This window comes from Sarcophilus harrisii, chromosome 4 (genome assembly GCF_902635505.1).
Source record: "Sarcophilus harrisii chromosome 4, mSarHar1.11, whole genome shotgun sequence".
Classification (NCBI taxonomy): domain Eukaryota; kingdom Metazoa; phylum Chordata; class Mammalia; order Dasyuromorphia; family Dasyuridae; genus Sarcophilus; species Sarcophilus harrisii.
The window spans coordinates 23,207,578-23,226,919 of record NC_045429.1 but is presented as its reverse complement, the minus strand read 5'-3'; the positions used below and the strand labels follow the sequence as shown (position 1 = coordinate 23,226,919).

The 19,342-nt window shown below is 55.1% G+C and overlaps 1 protein-coding gene across 1 annotated transcript in view; it reads right to left on the bottom strand.

Annotated features, from left to right (window-relative positions):
* The window catches only part of LRP8 (LDL receptor related protein 8), a 41,271-nt gene that overhangs the window by 10,338 nt on the left and 11,591 nt on the right, over positions 1 to 19,342 (bottom strand). Inside the window, exons 6-16 of the mRNA XM_031968548.1 lie at positions 18,510 to 18,548; positions 16,437 to 16,712; positions 16,048 to 16,118; positions 15,202 to 15,531; positions 14,909 to 15,049; positions 12,796 to 13,040; positions 12,255 to 12,373; positions 9,241 to 9,380; positions 5,924 to 6,065; positions 4,386 to 4,538; positions 3,207 to 3,422 (exon numbers count right to left, since the gene is read on the bottom strand). Of these exons, the coding sequence (XP_031824408.1) occupies positions 3,207 to 3,422; positions 4,386 to 4,538; positions 5,924 to 6,065; positions 9,241 to 9,380; positions 12,255 to 12,373; positions 12,796 to 13,040; positions 14,909 to 15,049; positions 15,202 to 15,531; positions 16,048 to 16,118; positions 16,437 to 16,712; positions 18,510 to 18,548 (1,872 nt within the window). The remainder of the gene's footprint in view (positions 1 to 3,206; positions 3,423 to 4,385; positions 4,539 to 5,923; positions 6,066 to 9,240; positions 9,381 to 12,254; positions 12,374 to 12,795; positions 13,041 to 14,908; positions 15,050 to 15,201; positions 15,532 to 16,047; positions 16,119 to 16,436; positions 16,713 to 18,509; positions 18,549 to 19,342) is intronic.

Below are 19,342 nucleotides of genomic sequence, written 5' to 3'. Positions count from 1 at the left end.
CGCTTCACGGAAACCTCGCCTCCCAAAAAGGAACTTAGAGAGATGAGCAGCTCCCTTGTAGCCCAGAGACTGGGGAGAGAGAGCATCCCGGTCAGACTGGGAGCAGGGCAGGCAGAATGTCTGCAGGGATCATAGGACGGTGGCGGGGTCTCTGCTAAGAATATCCTTGAGAAGGGGTCTACACCTGGGCTTCCCTCCATGGTCTCTTCTATTCTGTAGCCTTGGGCTCTGCTTTTGCAAGTGGAGAGGATGTGAATGACGGAGGGCCCAACACCTGCCCTGCTGGGCAACAGGGCGCTGGGACCCAGGGATATATTTTCATTACAACAGTTCATGAAACCATTGACTCAGACATGGAGAAGATCACAGTATGTATCAGTAGAGGGTCTGTTCTGTGCATTTTAAACTCGAAAGGGCGGACACTGTAAACACTGTTCATAGGTTATAAAGCAATGAAGATAGTAATTAACAAGGAAATGGCTCTTAAAAATTCTGGCTTGTATGCAAACTGAAAGAAATATTATTTGTTAAAGAATTCCCGGGTCAACAAATAATGCAAACGATAAATAATAATATTAAAGATGACAACATAAATGCTACCTACTGCAATTTAAGGGATGTAGCCAAAACAGTACTCAGAAGCAAATTTCCGTACTCCATACATATTAAAACAGAAAGGGAAAAAAGAATATTTAAGAGTGGAGTTAACTATTACATAAATTAGAAAAGGAACAAAATAGACAGTAATAACAAGTACCAAACAGGAAATCATTACAGTAAAAGGTAAATCAATAAAAATTAAAGAATAATTGGATTGATGAAGAAAATAAAAACCAGTCATTAGAAAAGGCCGATAAGATCGACAAACCATTAGCAAATTCTCTCAAAAGCAAAAGGAGAATCCAATGACCAAACCAGAAAGAGCAGGATCTTGACAAAAACTCCAGAAAGAATGAAAACTGGCAGAAGAACAATCAGCCAGCCTTGGAATCAGTTAAACCTAGATTTAAGACTCATCTCTGACAGATTCTGGCTCTGTAACCCTGAGCAAGTCACTTGTTCCCTTAATGCCCCAGACATTACTCGCAGACTATAAATTACAGAAAATTTGCCAATCTGCATTAGTGGATTTTATTCCACCAGCTAAAACATAACTTCATACAAAAAAAAATGCCAGCAAAAGAAAGATCATATAAAATATAAATAGAGAACATAAAAAACATTTACAAAAGGATGCAACACTCAAATTAACACGGCAAAAATAGATCTACTTATCTCAGGAGAAAATGAACAAGCTATTAAGAAATACCAAGTAAATCATCTTGTATTTCACAAGACAATTCTACGGAAAACTAAAAGAACAAATAATCCCTATACTATATCATTTTCTCAAAAATAAAAAGAAGTCATCTTATTTCATTGTTTCTAGGAAGCAAATATGTTTCTGATCCTCAAACCTGGCAAGGACAACCCAGAAAAAGATGGGTACGTTTTCAAAAGATCCTAGATCTCTTAAAGTGGAAGTAAAGATAAAAATTATCATAATCCAGGCTCTGCTGATTGTTAGCTAGCCACTTCCCCTCCCCCTTGGGCCTCAGTTTTCTCAACTGTAAAATAGAGGGGTTGCACCAGAAGACCTCCACGCTCCTTTCTAACTCGAAATTCTATGACTGTCTGTGAACAACTCATGTGTACGACATATTAAAGGTCCATAAATTGGATCCCAACAATAACCCAAGAAAGTAGGTGAGACCTATTATTATAATTTTATAGATAAATAAACTGAGGGTCAGAGATGGGGAATGCCTTGCCAGACACACATAGCAAGCGATCCCAGTGCTCAGCTTCCTCTCTTGGGGAAAGGGGGGTTATCCGCCTCTCCAGGGTACGTGATAACAATACAAAGCCTGCAGAACTCCCAGGCTCTGCAAATTTGATTTTATTTATTTTTAGTTCCAAATTCTACCCCTTTCTTAATCCCTTCTCTCACCCATTGAGAAGGCAAGAAATGTTATGCATATGAAGTGCAAAACAGACCCAGTGAAGTGTAACCTGGGAGCGCGGCTGCCACGCTTGTCTCTGTAGCCAGAGGAATATTGATAAAATCCAGGCACGGGGCTGCTAGCGTCCTCCCACATCAAGACTCCTGGGGTGAAGGCATTGGGGCAGAACCGGAAGGGGGGTTCCCAGAGACAAATGGAGCTGCATCAGACTAGGACCTTCCCGGTCCCTCCCTCCACAGCTGTGGACGGGGTCAGCGGTGCGTGGAAAATGATTTCCAAGAGAGCTTATCCTCTCTTAAATGAATTCCCCCTGGCAGGTAACTCAATTAAAAAGACATTCACTAGCTAATGAGACAGGACATTTCAAACGGTGACAATTATTGTGCCTAACATTTTAATAAGCTCTGAATTTAATTATTTCCATCTGGGGGCTGGGCCAAGGCCTGGGCAGACAGGGGGAATAGGGATGAATATCTGGGGGATAACTTTTACAGGAAGTCAGGCGGGCATCCTGGGGCAAAGGCAGTGTGGGTGAGCTTCTGTGGCTTTCAGCCACCCGGGGTGGGGGGGGGGTGTCAGGGCTGGGAGGGGCCTCAGGATTGGGAACACATGAGCTCACTGGACTTGGAGCAGGAGGCCTGGGTTCAAATCCTATCTCAAATATTCACTGGCTGTGTGACATCAATAAGTCACTTAATGTCTCTGAGCCCGTCTTCTCACCTACAAACTGAGGATAAAGGCCACCTTCCCTCCCCCCTTCTGAGGCTTCAGGAGAGAACATGATAAGCATCAGGCAGGGTGCCCAGAGGTTCATGGGAATGTGAGCCATTCTTATTATTAACAACTCAGAAGCTCCGGCCAGAAAGGCCACCGAGTCAAGATGTCAGAGCAGGAGGAGACTGGGCGGCTCCCATGGGAGCCCTGACCCTTCCATTTACAGATAAGAAGACTGAGGCCCGGAGCTGGAATGGCCTTTGCCTGAGATCACACCCACATGGGTACAGCTGGGCCCCAGTCTCATCTTCTGATGGCAAGGGTGGGAGGTTTCCCACTGCTCCCCTGCTCTTCTCCCCAAGGTAGGACCTGGTGGCCCCCTGCAGGCCAGGCTTGGCCATGCACCGGCTAGTCCATCTCCCCACCACTTCCCACTGGTGTGCTCTTTTCCCCTTCCCCCATCTAAAACAGAGGAGCAGAAATTCTTACAATGCTGTGAGTGGTTGCTGTTTCCTGGCGTGGGAACCCCCGGTGAAGATGCACTAATGGTGGGCTCACTGGGGGCCGTCCCCACGCTCAGCGAGGCGTCTCCGGAGCTCTGATTCCTCGTGTGGCCTGGCAGGGAGACGGGGCCAGGGCCGAGACTTGTGCCTGGGGTCCTCGTGGCGGTGGAGGGCGATGTCGTTGTTGAGGTAGATGGAGGGGCTGTGGGGGGAAGGGCAAAGGTCAGCCTCTCCTCTCCCTGGCTGCAGGAACCACTGAAGCTCAGCCTAGCCTTGCTGACCAGAGCGTGGGGCTAACATCATGCAGGGCATACAGTTGGCATCAATCACTTGTCATATGAATGAATGAATGGCCAGTCTTACACAAGCCGACCTAAATGCCTGTATTGGCCCGTCCCGAGCCATGCTTCCCGACCATCTCTCTACTCCTAGCGTCTTGCCCTCTGCCCTTCTGCCCCTCCCTATCACTGCCTCTTCCTCGGGGTCACAGTAGGTCACCAGAACCATCACTTCTGGAAGGGGCTTTTCAAGCAGCTACACCCGATTTCTTAACTCCCCAGACACGCCTCCGATTCTGGCCATTTATACTTTTGTCACCGTTGACAAGACAATTAACCTCCCTTCGCCTCAGATTCCTCATCAGGAAACCTCCTACATCTAATTTCAGGATCCATATAATACTAAGAGGATGGTACACAGTAGGCATTTAATGAATGCCTTTTTATTCATTTGACTTCAAACCAATGACGAATGTGAGCAGTATAAAATAGAAACACTCTGCCTTGGAACTCAAAGCCTTGCTCCATCTGGGTCTATCTTTATCCATCCTCCGAGCACAGCTGGCCAAATGAGATAATACTTATAAAATGCCCGGCACACAGCAGGAACTTAATACGTGCTTTGTTTCTCCCCTTCACACATTCTGCAGCTGAGTTGAACCGGGCTACTGGCCGTTCTGCAAACCGGACCTTCCCTCCCCCACCTCTAGACATCCATCCTGATGGCGGATCCGCCGCTGATGACCTTTCCCCTCACACAGACCGGACCCACACTCTCCTACCTCCAGAGACCTCTCCCCTCAGAGCCCCAGTAAGCAGGCGGCACAGATAGGGAGGGGGATGGGAGGCCTGGGACCAAGAATCCCTGCCCCGCTCCCTCCTCTTACCTCGATAGCACCTCTTCATATCCGGGCCCAGCCACATGGAGTCGGGGCAGGCACAGGTGTACTTGGGGGAGTGGATGGAGATCTGGGGGGCAGGAAGGCACAGGTATTCACAGCCGCCGTTGGGCTGGAAGCTCTGCTCACAGGCGTCGGGAGCTGAGGAGGAGAGAGAACGGGGTGGCGGCTCAGAGGTGGGGCTCCACGGCTGGGGCTGAAGGAGACCCTCCCCTCTGGACACCCTCACGGTCCCCTTGAGAAGGTGGGGCCCGGGGTCAGGAAGGCGGCCCGGCTCCAAGCTCAGGGCTCCCATTCCTGCAGAGTCACAGAGTTTTAGGGACCTCAGAAGCGGCACAAAAGGGGTCTGCTCGTCCGACAAGTGGCCTGGAGACAGGACACGGCCTCAAGTTCTTACTAACCGTGTGGCCCTCGGCAGCTCTCGCGGCCTCTGCCTCAGTTTTCTCATTTGAAAAATAGGGACAGTAACAGTACCAGCCTCCAGGGGCTCAGAGGAGAACCCATATCCCATTGCTTTGCGAATCCTGATGTTCTGTATAAATGCTGCTTATTATCTGTGAGCTGGGCTGGACCTCCGAGGTGACCTGGCTTAATTCATTGTTCCCAGAACTCCCACCAGCCCATGGCCACCACAAGGCCACCCAGGCTCTGCAGGGTGCAAGCCGCCCCATCCAGGAGGCCCATTCTCGTGGGGACTGTGTTAGGGATGCCACCTCCTGTCAGGCGGGAGTCCAGAGACCTCCCCCATCGCCCCTAATGTTCCCCTCAAAGATCTGGCCTGGTCCCCTCCAGCACGGAGCAGAAGGGAGACAGTTCCCACATCCCCCTTCTAAACTAGAGCAGGCTCAATGACCTAAATGCCTCCAAAAATCGAGGACAGAAACGCCCTTCAAAATACTGCTCCCCATTTCTTGTGCAGCACGGAACGGGTGGAAGGATGTGTAGACAAATTGCCCGTGTTAAAATGTATCGGTTCACTTGCCGTCCAGGGGAAGGGGGGAATAATCGGGAACACAAGATTTTGCAAGGGAGAAAGTTGAAAATTACTCATGCGAATATTTTGAAAATAAAAAGCTTTAATAACAAAAATAAACTTTCAATACAAAAAGACATTGATCCACAAAAAAGATCCCAAAGCATGCCCCGATTACAGCTGCCCAGAGGAACCAGAAATCCTCTAAGTTATCACTGCATGAGGATGCAGGGATCAGCCCTCCCAGGTGGAAAAGCTCTGGCACCTTTAGCATATCTCTCCCATCTCCGTGGGGCCATAGGTTACAAACTGCCTGACATGGAGGCTCTTGTTTGATTCAAGAGTCCCAGGGTGGGTATGGGAAGGCTTGCTGTAACCATTTTGCAGATGTATTAGCTGAGAGATTTACGTAAATTCAAAAAGGAAACCAATCCATCTCCTAGCTCTAAGCTGAGGCTGAGCAGCTAAGAGGGCTGGTGCAAAGGCAGGGAGGGAGCCTGAGGCCGGGCCAGGGGGTACGTGGTGGGCACTTCCCCAGGAAGTCACCGCCTACCTTTCGGCTGCTTCAGTTCGTGGAAGATGACGATGTCGTGAGGATTGTTGAGGTTCTCGGCCAGGACGGAGATTTCGAGGCCGTTCAGTCGGTTGGCGCTGAAGATGGCTTCGTTCTCCAGGTCCGTCCAGAACACCCTGTCCTGGGAGACATGGGCGGAGGACATGAGGGATCTCCGCCCGAGCTTCCCCAGAGCCCCCCATCCCCTTCTGCCAGTCACCAACTCTCCAATCGACTGGGAGATCCTCAAGGGCCTTTTGCTGCCCTTCTACTGCCCAGCACTTGGCACGGCGGCTGGCACATGGTAAGCGCTTAATCAATGTTTAAGTTCCTTCTTTTCTCTGGGCCCTCAGCTTTGTCCTCTGCCAAATTAGGAGGGTGGACCCATATCTCCTGAGCAAAGTGCCTGGGATGGGGTGATGGGCTGGACCACGAAACCATTTGGGCAGGGAAGCATTGCTTAAGTACCAACCCAGTGTAAGGCACAAACAGGATTCTATTCGATTCTACCCTGTGAATTAAATGCTGTATGAGTCCCATTTTACAGATGAGGAAACTGAGGCAGGCAGAAGTGAAGTGACTTGCCCAGGATCATACAGTTAATATTTGAAGTGCCCTGTGCACTATGATACTACCATAGGCGGCCATAGTTGCTGTCCATAGGCAGCCTGGATGATGAATGGGAAGACTTCTCTGAACTGATGCAAAGTGAAAAATAACCTGGAAACAATATAACCATGATTCCAATCATGTAAATGGGTAGAACAGCAGCCTGAGCCTATGATTGTAATGACCAAGCTATAGCCCAAAGAATTGCTGAGCAAATGCAACTCTCTCCCTTTGTACTTGCAAAATCAAGGCAATAGAGTGGTGGTTAATTTTGCTGAATTATTCTTCTTTCTTCCTCCTCTATTTATTCTTTGTGACAAAGGATGGCTCGCCAGGAAGGGGAGAAAGGGACACGTTCAGAATAAACATTTTTTAAAAGAAAGGAGGGTTTCAACACAAAAGCAAAAACGAGCAAGAGACATCTTGACCTTTGTGTTAGGAGTCTGGTGGGATGAAAAACATGACAGTGAGGAGATAAATAAAAAGGTCCAATGAAAACCCAGGAGACGTGTGACTCATCTTGGTTTCTTCCCAAAGAGCCGGGAGTCCGACTCTCTGGAGAGGAGGCAGCTGTTTGTTCTCCAAGAACAATAATGCCACGGACGATGATGGGGGACTGAGGAAAGAAGCAACAGCTGCTTCCATTTTTTATTTCTTTTGTTATTTCTCTCCCAGTATTCTCTGCCACAGAGAAGAGTCTTTGGACTGGAAAGAACAATAGAAAAATGGCTGAAGGGAAGCTGACACCCCGATAGACGGGGAGCGTCTAGGGAACACAGCTAGGGAATACCCATGTCCCCTGTCCCAGCCCAAAGGGACTAAGGGGGTGAGGGGGAGGCCCAGCTGCAGAGATTTCTCCCACGCCAAATGAACCATCATGGCAGGCAGGAAATGGGCAGCATGGCTGGAAAAGGGCGGGTGCCTCATGTTTGGGGGGGGGGGGAGAGAAGAATCTGCAAAGATTTTTAGCAAATTCTAGATATCATCCAAAAGTCAGTTAGCGGAAGAAACAAAACGATGGCTTTTTATAGATGATATAATGCTCCACTTAGAAAATACCGGAGAGTTAACTCAAAATTAATTAAAACAATAATTCCACCAAAGTTACAGGATGTAAAATCAAATCCACATAAATGATGAGCCTTCCCGGGCACAACCAAGCAAGCCTTGTGGGGACAGAGAGGGAAATGATGTGGCAGCTGATGAAGCGAAGGCCCCAGCTCTAGAACTAGGGGTGATGACGGGCGCCACCATGCCCGGCCCTGCCAGACCCCACCTGGGGTGCTGTGTCGCGTTCTGGGGGCCGTGTTTAGGAAGGACGGTGACCGTCACATGCAGAACAGAGAAGCCACGATGGTGGCAGGCTTGGGAGCACACAGGCGATTGATCGTTATTTTGTAAAAATGAGACGACATCTACCGTACCGACCTCCCAGATCTGCCGAGGATCGAACCAGACCATGTGGATAAAGCCCTTTCTAAGCCTGAACATTTGGTAGCCTTTGATCCTCCCTTCCTCCCTCTCCTCTCCTCCTCTCTATGATTCTCCAGTCGGTTCATTTTGCCGTGGGCAGAAGCACCATTTCCCGACCCTGGGCTGAGACAGGGCATTTACAGGCCGGCCCCAGGCGATGCCTCGAAGCCCCCAGGGTGGATGCCGGGGTAGTTAGGGTGGTGGCAGGATGTCCAGGCTCAGATTTAAAAAGGCACGGACACCTCCAGAGATGGAGAGATGGAGCCGGAAGGGACTTCGGGGGGCCTTCTGGGCCAGCGGGGTCAAAGTCCTTGCCATTGCCTCACAGGCAGCTGCAAAACTCGGAGCACAGCCCGAACCAGACGTTACAGGAAAGGTTTAACAAAATAAATAAAAGTGGAACACAACGTGGACCGCTAATTTGTGGTTCTTTAGCCCTTCCTGGGAAAGCACGCTGGAGAGAGGCTCTTGTTTCTTGGCTGTTTTATAGATTCCACAAAATCTGCCTGCCCGGAGGCTGAGCCAAAGGCTGACAGGTACCTTACCGGAGGCGTGGACCCAGGCGGAGAGTCTCGGGCCATGGCAAGTCTCCAGGCCTATTTTCTAATGCCTCACGGGGGTCACAGACTTTGAGGGGGGCTGAAGATCCTTTGGGAAGCTGCCTACGAGACCTGCCTTGCTCTCCCTCCCCTTGGGATCCGGCTTCACTCAATGGTCCCCTCCTAGGAAAGGCTTTTTCTGGTTCTCCCAGATGTTGGTGCTGTTCCCCCCCCTTCCTCATATGGGGAAATCGTTCTGGATTTGTTTCTAGTGTCTCCCAGTCTGCTTCTTGGTAAACCTGACCACTCCAAGAGAAGGAGAGCTTGACTGCTTTATGATACAAGTATCTGTGGTCCAGGAGAGAAGGAGCCCAGTACGTCCCAACATTCTTAACAATGAACCTCTTAATGTAGCCATAACATAGCCATGTATAAGTCAACTGCATTTCACAGGCTTACTAATAACCTATGAAATATAAGATAGACTTTTCTTGGTCCTAAAAATATGCCACTGACATCCCCTGTTCTAAATTCCCTCCCATTTCTGACATCCCCTGTTCTTGGGTCTTTCCCAGCCCTGACCTCCCCTGTTTTAAGCCCCCTTCCAGCCCTAACATCCCCTGTTCTCAGCACCCCCCCCCCAGCCCTGACACCCCCTGACCAAAGGCCCCTCTCAGTGCTCTGAGTTCAGCTTACCTCAAACACTGCAATCCCAAAGGGGTGGCTCAGCGTGTCCACAGAGAAGATGAGGACCTTGCGGTTGCCCCCATTGAAGTCGATGCTGGAGAGCTGATGCAGTTTGGAGTCCACCCAGTAGAGCCGCTGGCTTAGCAAATCTGGCCAGAGAGGAAGGGAGGGGTTGGGGTAAGGTGGCGGTGTTAGCAGAGGCAGAGGAAGTGGGGAGCATCCCGATCGGGGGCCCCAGCTCCTCCAGCCTTTGAAGAAAGGTGGCTGTGACCCACCCAGGAAATGGAGAAGGAAGGTGGTCTGAGTTCTAAGTCTTAGCCTTGGAAGACCGAATTGAACAAGAAAGTCAAGGCATGGGAGGCTAAGAGCATGACAGGGGTGTGGGGAGGGATGAAGTTAATGCCTGCACAGGGATAGGTGGCCCAGTCCCCCAACCCCAATCCCCTCCATGGCACTGCCTCCCTCCCTCTCTGGTTCTGCCCCGTTCTCAGCACCCCTGTGATCGCAGCCCCACCGGCCCATCCACCGCTCAATCCATAAGGCTCAGTATTTGTGCCCTCAATGACAAGTTTGGCTCGTTCTCCTTGGTTCCAGCTGCCATAAGCTGCACAACAGCAGTTCTCTGCATTGCTTTTGTACAATTTTGCCCAATTTCTTTTGTATAAATGCAAATGGCGTCTCCTCCAGGAGGATGTAAGCCCCTTGAGGGAAGCGGCTCTTCCATTTTTGTCCCAGAGCCCTCGGGGGCCTAGGTCAGTACACAAGATATGAAACGCGGCTGGAGCCCGTGATTTCCCTTGGTGAGGGGTGCCCATGGTGAGGACGCTGCCTCAATGATACAGGTCGGCTCTCGTTGCAGAACTTCAAGTTTTAGAGGGGCCTGAGAACTTTGCTAACTTGCTAGGGTTACTCCACCAAAATATTTCACAGGCAAGACTTGAACTCAGGCCTTCCTGCCTCTGAGGTCAGCTCTCTGCCACTGGCCAGGCTGCCTCTGCTTGGCACAGAGAAGGCACTGAAATGCAGACTAAGCCAGCCCTCGCACCCTCCCGAGGACCAGTTTGGGCCTCCAGCAGCAGGGAGAGAGTGAACTGCCCAGGGCTCTAGAACACCTCTAGATCAACCCCCTCATTTTTCAAAGAGGAAACTGTGGTCCAGAGGGGACAGGTGACTTGCCCCATGTCACAGAGCTATCAAGAGGCAGAGCTTGGACTCGCCACTTATTTGACAAAAGAGAAAAGAAAGACTCAGAGAAGGGATGTGACTGAATGAGTTACTCAAGAGAAAGGCCTGGAACTCAGGTCCTCAGACCTTCAGATTCAGCGCTTTCTGCTGCACTTGTTTGTCCTTTGTTTTCCAAGAAGACCAAAGATATCCCGGGTGATTGTCTCGACTTGGGCGTGAATTGTATTTCAGGGGGCAGAGCTGTCCAGAGTCCCCCGGCAGGACAAGTCAGGACGCTGGCGATGGCTGGGGAAGCCACGGATGCCCTCAGTTCTCTGCTGCCCGACCAAGCTCGAAGCGCTCAGTGCTCCACTCCAGCCACTTTTGTGGCCACTGGGACAAATCATTCTCATCCACCGTTCCATCAGAGGGAATCTTTGGCCCACCAAGAGACTGTGGCCCTTGGACAGCCCCCAGGACCCAAACAGCCAAACGAACACCTACTGTGGGATTCTGATCAGTGCCAAGGAAGCTCCCTTGCCACACAGAGCCCAGCGCTGCTGGTGCTGCCCCCACCCCAACACCACCAGTCAGACGCTGAGGACGGGCAGCAGGCAAGAGCAAGAGCGGGCTGGAAACGTCTCTGCCTCCTGTCCCCCGGGACTTTTGGGGGGTTTTAAATTATTAACAACCCCATCCATGCTGACGGGGTGAAAGGTTCCTCCCTTTCTTCTCTGAGCCCATTTTTAACCTCTTTTTTCTAACCTCTCAGGGCAGTTTGGGGCAAGGAGGTGGTTTTTACTCGGACTTTTGTGGTCTGGCCGTTCAGCACAGCGCGGCTGATTCACTCTAAAACTTCCTTACAACCAGAAGTGTCCCAAAGCAGAGGGGGAGGCCCAGGAAACAACAGGTGCCAAACTCTGGAGCCTGCAAACAGCGACTCAGGCCACAGGGGAGAGAGGGATGCTGTCCAGGCAGCGACTGGACCAGAGCAGGGGCAGGGAGCAAGTTAGGACAGAAAGAAGTGAATGGAAAACCTGGGCCGGCACCTGAGCTCCTCTCCCTTGTTGTTTATTCCTGTCTGACTCTTCATGGCCCCACTGAGGGTTTTCTTGGCAGAGACACTGGGACAGTTTGCCGTTTCCTTCTTCAGCTCCTTTTACAGATGAGGAAACTGAGGCAGACGGGGTATACTGACTTGTCCAGGGACACACGGCTGGGAAGTGTCTGAGGCTGGATTTAGACTCAGGAAGACGCCAGCCTTGGTAAGGGGCTCAATACTCTACATACCCCACGGCTCCCTCTGCAGCATTGCCAAGATACCCCCAGTGGGGTCACAGACAAAGAGCCAGACCCACGCTGGACACTGACTGAATAGGGAACAAGCCACACATGGGCAGTGTTTGAATGTGCTATGTGGCTTCCTGATGAGGATGTCGTAGATCTTTGGGGTTTTTTGTTTTGTTTTTTGCATAGGCAATCGGGGTCAAGTGACTTGCCCAGGGTCACACAGCTAGGAAGTGTTAAGTGTCTGAGGATTTGAACTCAAGTCCTCCTGAGTTTAGGGCCAGTTCTCTATCCACTGAGCCACCTAGCTGCCCCTGTTGTAGATCTTCTAAGACACGATCTGTATCTTTACATCCATGTCTGTTTCTGTGTCTGTGTCCATGTCTGACTCCATCTCTGTCCAGTCCATTCGTGACCTGGTACAGAATTTCTATCAGGCTGCCAGGCTAACTATGGAGCGTGTCTGTGGTGGAGCGGACACTTTCGGAAAAGGCGGGTCTGAACCCCGAGCGGCGCAGGACGTGACGCGGTACTTAACAGGCTTCCCTGGTCTGGGGGAGCCAGAGACTCACCCAGAGTGATACCATTGGGCCACTCGATGTTGTCCACGACCAGCACCTGCCGGTCCACGCCATTCAGGCCTGACTTTTCGATCTTTGCCTGGTCACCCCAGTCAGACCAGTACATGAACCTGGAAGGGCGACAGAGGGACAGAAACACAATGATGGTCAGCACAGAGCGAGCGCTTAAAAAATACTCATTCCTGCAGGGTTCCACAGGAAGGCCAAGGGGGAAGGGAAGGGGCTGAGCATTTATTGGCCGGACAGCTCTGGTCACCGAGCTCTTCCTCGGGACCACCTGCCTCCCTGGAACTCCCACTTTTAGCTGTCAGCCCTGAGAGATGGCAAGTGGCAGGGCTGGGACGGGACGCAAGGTTTGGGGCTGCCATCTTCCGCCTCCCGCTGCACTGCCTTCTAGGGGTTCGACAAGTCTATGGGGCGGTGGGACCACAAGGTAGGGGATCAGGTGGGGCCTGGCCGGCCCTTCCCAAGGGGCACTCGAGGCCATCTCCCCTAGTCTCCAGCCTCCCCCCAGGTACCAAAACAGACTCACCCGTGGAGCGGGTCCACGGCAATGGCTCGAGGCTCGCTCAGATCGTGGCTGAAGAGAGTTTTTCTGCGGCCGCCATCCACAGTGGCCACGGAGATGGTCTTGTTGCCGGAGTCCGTCCAGTAGAGATGCTTATGGACCCAGTCCACCGCCAGGCCCTCGGGGGAGTGCAGCTGGCTGTCGATGAGCACCACCTGCTCCGTCCGATCACTGGCCTTGTCGATGAAGGCGCTGGGGGAAGCATGGAGTCAGATTGGGGCCGGGCAGCCACTAAAGCAGGCTGGGGCGGGGGTCTCGGCCCCCCTCCTGTTGCCCCTGGTCTTTTTGACCATCTGTGCCCAGGCTGTGCCTCAAGCCTAAAATGGTCCCTCTCCTCACCTCTGAGTCATGGATTTCCTGGATTCCTTCAAGACTCAGCTCAGGAGCCACTTCCTACAGGAAGTCTGTCTTGATTCCCCCAGATCGCAGAACTTCCAGAACACTTCTAGAGGGGCTCTCAGGGTTGCTCTAGTCCAACCCTCTCGAGTTAGAGATAAGGAAAGTGAGGCCCGTGATGGTTACATGAAAGGGTCAGAATGCCGGCATCTCCCTCCAAACTGGCCCTACTTCCAGGACATCCAAAAGCCTCACGTAACTACTGGCCTCGCCCCTGAAATTACTTGGTGGCCGTACTTCCTTTTGTGTATGTTGCTGCTCCCTGGTAAAAAGTAAACTCCATGAAGGCAGAAAAGGAAGAAAAAAGGAGGGAGGGAGAAAAGGAAGGAGAGAATGTTGGAAAGAAGAAAAGAAGGAAGGAAAGAATATAGAAAAAGGAAGGAAAGAACGTGGGAAAGAAGGGGAAAGGAAGGAGGCTCTATTATGCCTACTAGGTGCCAGGCACTATGTTAAGTGCTTCGCATTATCTCCTTTTACCCTCACAGCAGCTTTGAGGGGTGAATGCTATTACTACCCCCATTTTACAGATGAGAACTGAGGCAAGCAGAGGCTGAGTGGCCCAGGGCCACAAAGTAAGAACAAAATTTGAACTCAGGTCTTCCTGCCCGGACACCTTGAGCAGCCCAAAGGGAGGAGCGCTGTCCAAGGTCCTGCTGGCCGGGCTCATTGCCCAGGGCTCGGCCCCTGAAGTCTCCCAGCCCCCAAGCTCCCTGGCTGACAGCCTTTCTACAGGTTTTCTATGGCAAAGGCCGCTGATTAGTGCGGCCCCGAGCTGGCGGCCCCTGGAGAGCCCAGCGGGGAGGCCGGCCTGAATTCTGAGGCTGGGCTGGCCCAGGGGGACCACGGCCATTCCCCATCCCTGCCTCCTCCTTCCTCACAGATAGAGGTGCTTGAAGCCGTGATTTCCACAGTAAAAAGAGGCGATTATGGGACCCCCTGGGGGAGGGGGACGGCACAACAATGGGAGTGGATCGGAGGCCGCTCGGGACTGTGGAAAGCACCATGGGCTTGGGGCAGGAGCCCCGAGTTCGAGTCCTGGCTGACCCTTACTTGCTGCGTGACTTTGAGCAAGTCACTGCCTGGGAGACAGGGCCGGGAGGGGCATCTCAGGTGAGCCCCTTTATCTGGACCTCAGTTTCCTCCTCTGGAAAGTGAGGGACCCCATCCGAGGCTCTCTGAGCTCGTCTCCTTTCCTCCTATAACTTCCAGGGTCTCAGGCTCCCCGACTATAAAATGGGCCTAATCCTGCGTGCACCCCATTCTCTGACCCCAGGACTTGGGCTGGTGCCGGGCATGCAGCAGGAGCTTGATAAAAACTTGCTGACTGACCGGCTGCCCCTTATAAAAAGCCCAGAGAAGCGGGAGCCGCGCTCCCAGGTCGGCCCTCCCTGGCTCTGGGGAAGTGGCTCACCGGCCCTCTGGGAGGTCGGGGCCCGGCCTGGGCGGCCTGGGCTGTGGAGCCCGGCCTGTGGAGCCTGGTCTGTGGAGCCCGGCCCGGGTGGCCTGGGCTGTGGAGCCCGGGCTGTGGAGCCCGGCCCGGGCGGCCTGGGCTGTGGAGCCCGGCCTGTGGAGCCCGGCCCGGGCGGCCTGGGCTGTGGAGCCCGGCCTGTGGAGCCCGGCCCGGGCGGCCTGGGCTGTGGAGCCCGGCCTGTGGAGCCCGGCCCGGCCCCGTGGGGCTCACAGACGTCTGTTCAATGACCGGGTTTGGGGGTCCCAGGTCCCGGGGGGGGGTCACAAGTCGGGCTGGGGTGGCGGCAGCTGGGTGGCCCTGGCTCACTCGCTGACTCCCACGGGCCCTGTGGGGGACCCTCCGTGTTTCCCCCTAGCGTGGGGGGGCCCGTCTGGGGAGGGCCCCTGGTCTCCAAGGGAGGAGCCCCCCAATCCCTTCGCCCGGAGGGGAGGAGCCGGGCCCCAGCATTCATCTGTACTTCCTGCTGCAGCCACCAGGGGGCGGGCGAGCCACTTCCATGATACCAACAGTGCTGCAGCAGGACCTAAAGCTCCCACTCCACAGGCTCCTCCATCGGGGCCCTGAGGCTGCAGGGCTGGGATTCGAACTTGGGCCTTTGGGCTGCAGATCCACCACTGCTGGGCCCGGGTGGGGGTGGGGAGGGGAGGACACGCACGGGCCAGCGGGCCCGAGTCCCATCTTGGGTCTGAGTTCGAGTGTTGCCGTTTGGTCACTGGGGGCCCCAGTGCGGGAGCCTGGGCCTCGTGGGAAGAGACCGGGTCTGTGTGTGTGCGTGTGCACTTGGGTGTGGCCGTTCGCCGACGGCCTGAAGGCCAGACCTGTGATTCCTGGTTCTGGCCCAGGGACCGTTTAGGGCCAGACTTTGGCGCCTCGGCCCACGGGAGGAACACCCCGGGGTTTCTCTGGGCGGCCTGGGCCCCCCCCTCTGCTCCCCCCGGGCAGGGTCAGGGCCGGGGGGCGCGGCTCCCTTAATCTTCTTGTGAAAGGGTGCCCAGTGTCGGTTGGGGCCACCTCCTCCAGCGCCCCAACGTTCCCAGCATGGGGATGGGCGTAGTCCCCCGGGGCTGGGCCCGGGGTTTTGGGATTCCTCCGGACCCGGGTTGGGGGGGTGGGGGTGAGTTCCGGGGGGCTTCTGCCTGCCCAGCCCGGCCCCCCGCCCGGGGTTAGGGGCGGGGGGCTTCGGCCGGGGGGTCCGCCCCCCGGGCCCGGCCTTTCCCAGCCCCGGACGGTCCATCCCCTCCAGGTTTTCCTTGAATACCCTTGTGTTATGAATTTGGCTACAGGCGTCCCGGGTTTGCCTCGTTTATTTGGGGAGGGGGCCCCGGGTCCCTCGAGACCCGCCCAGCCACCTGAGGCACAGGGGCTGGGGCCCCGCTCTGGCCACCCATGGTCCGGGGCTCTGCAACCTGGGCATAGGGAGCTGCCAGTTGGGGGGAAGAACAGAACAAGCCTTAAAGCCAGGACCCTGGCTCTGACCTGTGCTGGAGCCTCAGTGTTCCCATCCATAAAATGGGGACACAAACCTCCCCCATCTCCCCAAGTGCTTTAGGGGTGTGTGTGGTGACTCCCCCATGATAATTGTCCCTGTGGGACGATGCAGGGGAGGGGACGGACAAGAATGGGCAAAAAAGGCTCCAGGGGATGGCTGCAGACGAGGCCTTGGCGACCCCAGCCATAGAGCGGGGCACAGAAAGCGAGCAGCAGCCCCCTCAGAGGGCCGCCCTGCAAAGCCTTGGGCCTGCGACCCCCTCCCCCGATGCCAAGGTCCCAGCGGGCTCACGCTCAGCGAGGCTCCGTACGGCCACGGGGACACAGAGACGCGACTTTTGGGAGAAGCTCCCTGGGGACTGGGGTCTGGCGGGGGGCGCCGGGGGGAGAAGCTCATCACCCTCACCTCCGCACGTCTTCTTGTCCAGCAGCTCATAGCCGGGCGGGCACTCGCAGGAATAGCCGATCTTCAGGTCCTTGCAGATGTGGGAGCAGCCCCCGTTGTTGTGGGCGCACTCATTAGCCTCTGGAAGAAGAGCGGGTCTGAGGCTCCCGGGGCCAGAGTAGACCCCATGCTGAGGGGGTCCCGAGGAGAGGGAGGTGCCCTGGGAGCACTGAGAAGGGTGAGGCACCAAGCTCCTGAGAGCGCAGCTCTGGGAGGGGGCAAAGCGGGGGCCCAGGCCTCCCCCCCCACTCAGCCATCTTCTCCCTGTCTCTGTCTCTCTCCTTCCTCCCTCTGTCTCTGTCTCTCCTTCCTCCCTCTGTCTCTGTCTCTCCTTCCTCCCTCTGTCTCTGTCTCTCTCCTTCCTCCCTCTGTCTGTCTCTCCTTCCTCCCTCTGTCTCTGTCTCTGTCCTTCCTCCCTCTGTCTCTGTCTCTCTCCTTCCTCCCTGTCTCTCTCTGTCCCTCCTCCCTCTGTCTCTGCCTCTGTTTCTGTCCTTCCTCCCTGGCTCTGTCTCTGTCCCTCCTCCCTCTGTCTCTGTCTCTCTCCTTCCTCCCTGTCTCTGTCTCTGTCCCTCCTCCCTCTGTCTCTGTCTCTCTCCTTCCTCCCTGTCTCTCTCTGTCCCTCCTCCCTCTGTCTCTGTCTCTCTCCTTCCTCCCTGTCTCTCTCTGTCCCTCCTCCCTCTGTCTCTGTCTCTCTCCTTCCTCCCTGTCTCTCTCTGTCCCTCCTCCCTCTGTCTCTGTCTCTCTCCTTCCTCCCTGTCTCTCTCTGTCCCTCCTCCCTCTGTCTCTGTCTCTCTCCTTCCTCCCTGTCTCTGTCTCTGTCCCTCCTCCCTCTGTCTCTGTCTCTCTCCTTCCTCCCTGTCTCTGTCTCTCTGGAGCACGGGCCTGCGCTTCCTAGCGACCCTGGTCTCTGGTCCTTTGCCAAGGACTGGAGGACCCCTAAATGCAGCAGGAATCCCAGCTGTGCCCTCCCTGGCCGGCGGCCATCTCGCCTCCTCTAAATACCACAGGTGACAGGGGGCTCACTACCTGTCCCGCAGCCCCTTGACTTGTGGCCAGAAGTCATTGTGAGGAAGTTTCCGGACCTGTGGGCGCCTCGGTAACTGCCCTGAGCTCCTGGCTTTGTCCCCAGGACACTCCTCCCTTCGGGCCTGGTCACCAGCCCCGGCACCACCCTGCCCCGGGCCAGGGTCCCTGTCACTTCTCCCCTGAGGCGTGACGCCCAGGACGGAGCCGGGCACAGAGCCGGGCCCCGCCCGCAGGGGACAACAGGAGGACGCCGCCGAGTCCAATTTCCACAAGGGAAAGTGAGGGCCGGGGACTAAAGCTCCTTGCCTAAAGTCCCAAACGGGGGATGAGAGGCACGATTTGAACTCCGGACCCTGCCACCGTCCTACGTTACCTTCTCTACCTCTAGGCCCCGCATCGCAGCTCTGGAGAGCATTAGTGCGGGGGCGGGGGGGGCTTCCCAATGACCCTATCACACGGAAAGCTTTTCTTAGGGCTTGTGGTTCACTAAGGCCCCCAGTTCTTTGCCTTTCCCGTCCTCTCCTTATGGCATCTGTTTGCTGGGAATTCTTCATCTTCCAGGACCTGGCTGCAGACTTCGGGCCCCTCCCAGGGCTCTGTCTCACAAACTTCCGCTGCCCGGTGCTAAAAGGGCCATGGGTGGGCAGGGAGGCTGCTGCCCACCCGGGTGCCCCTTTGCCCTGTGCCCGCTGCCCAAGCGGAGGATGGGGCCCTCCCCCGTCCTGCCCCCCGGCTCACACCATGCGCAGCAGGCGTCTCCCCGGCCATGCACAGGCAGCCCTGCTCGGGCCTTCCCCCTGCCCGGGCCATGCACAGCCGGAGAGCCCCAAGCCATGCGGGGATCCCCTTTACCCCTGGGCCGCCGCTTCCTTCCCCGGGCTGCTGCCGTAACTGAAATAACAATAATGGTGAGGATGATGATGATGACGATGACAATGACGATGACGACATCCCCCATTTCTGTCCTTCACGGCCTTTCCACACAACAGCCATGAAGGCGCCGCGGGACCACGTTTGTCCCCACTGAATGCTCGGTGAGCAAAGGGCAGTCAGACCTCAAATGGAGGCCTTTGCCCTTGAAGACCCGCCCTCACTCACCCCCTGCACTGGCGGGGTCGCTGGGGGGGCTGGCTGCCCAGAGGCCCCCCATTCAGGAGCCAGGTGTCCCAGCCTTCCTGAACCCCAGGTAGGAGGGTGTCATGGGGAGGGGGGCCAACGGAGGCTCAAGGATCAGCAGGAGCTAAGAGCCCCACCCCCAGGGCCAGGCAGGAGCTGTCAGTCACTGAGAGCCCCCCCTTAGGGCCAGGCCATTCCCCTAGACACTATTACCATCAGCCCCCCCACCAACAGACGCCAGTCCGTAGGCTCTGGGGCCCGCTCCCCACCTCTCCCAGCATCCTCAGCCAAGCCAGTCTCACTGCTCCATTACTTGGCTGTCCCCAAACTCCCTGAGGGGGGGGCAGAACTGGGAGGGATGTGGGGGGGGAGACCCCACTGACGTCCAGGGCTCCCCGTCCAAGCCCTGAGTTACCCTAACGTCAGGCCGTGAATTACCCTGATGGAGGGAGTGTAAACATGGAAGCAAACCCCTCGAGGATCATGGGGCATGCGTGTCATCGTGGGCCGGAGGCGGCAGGATGGGGAGAGGTCTGCGGAACCTGAGGTCCTCGTGGTGGGAATGACTT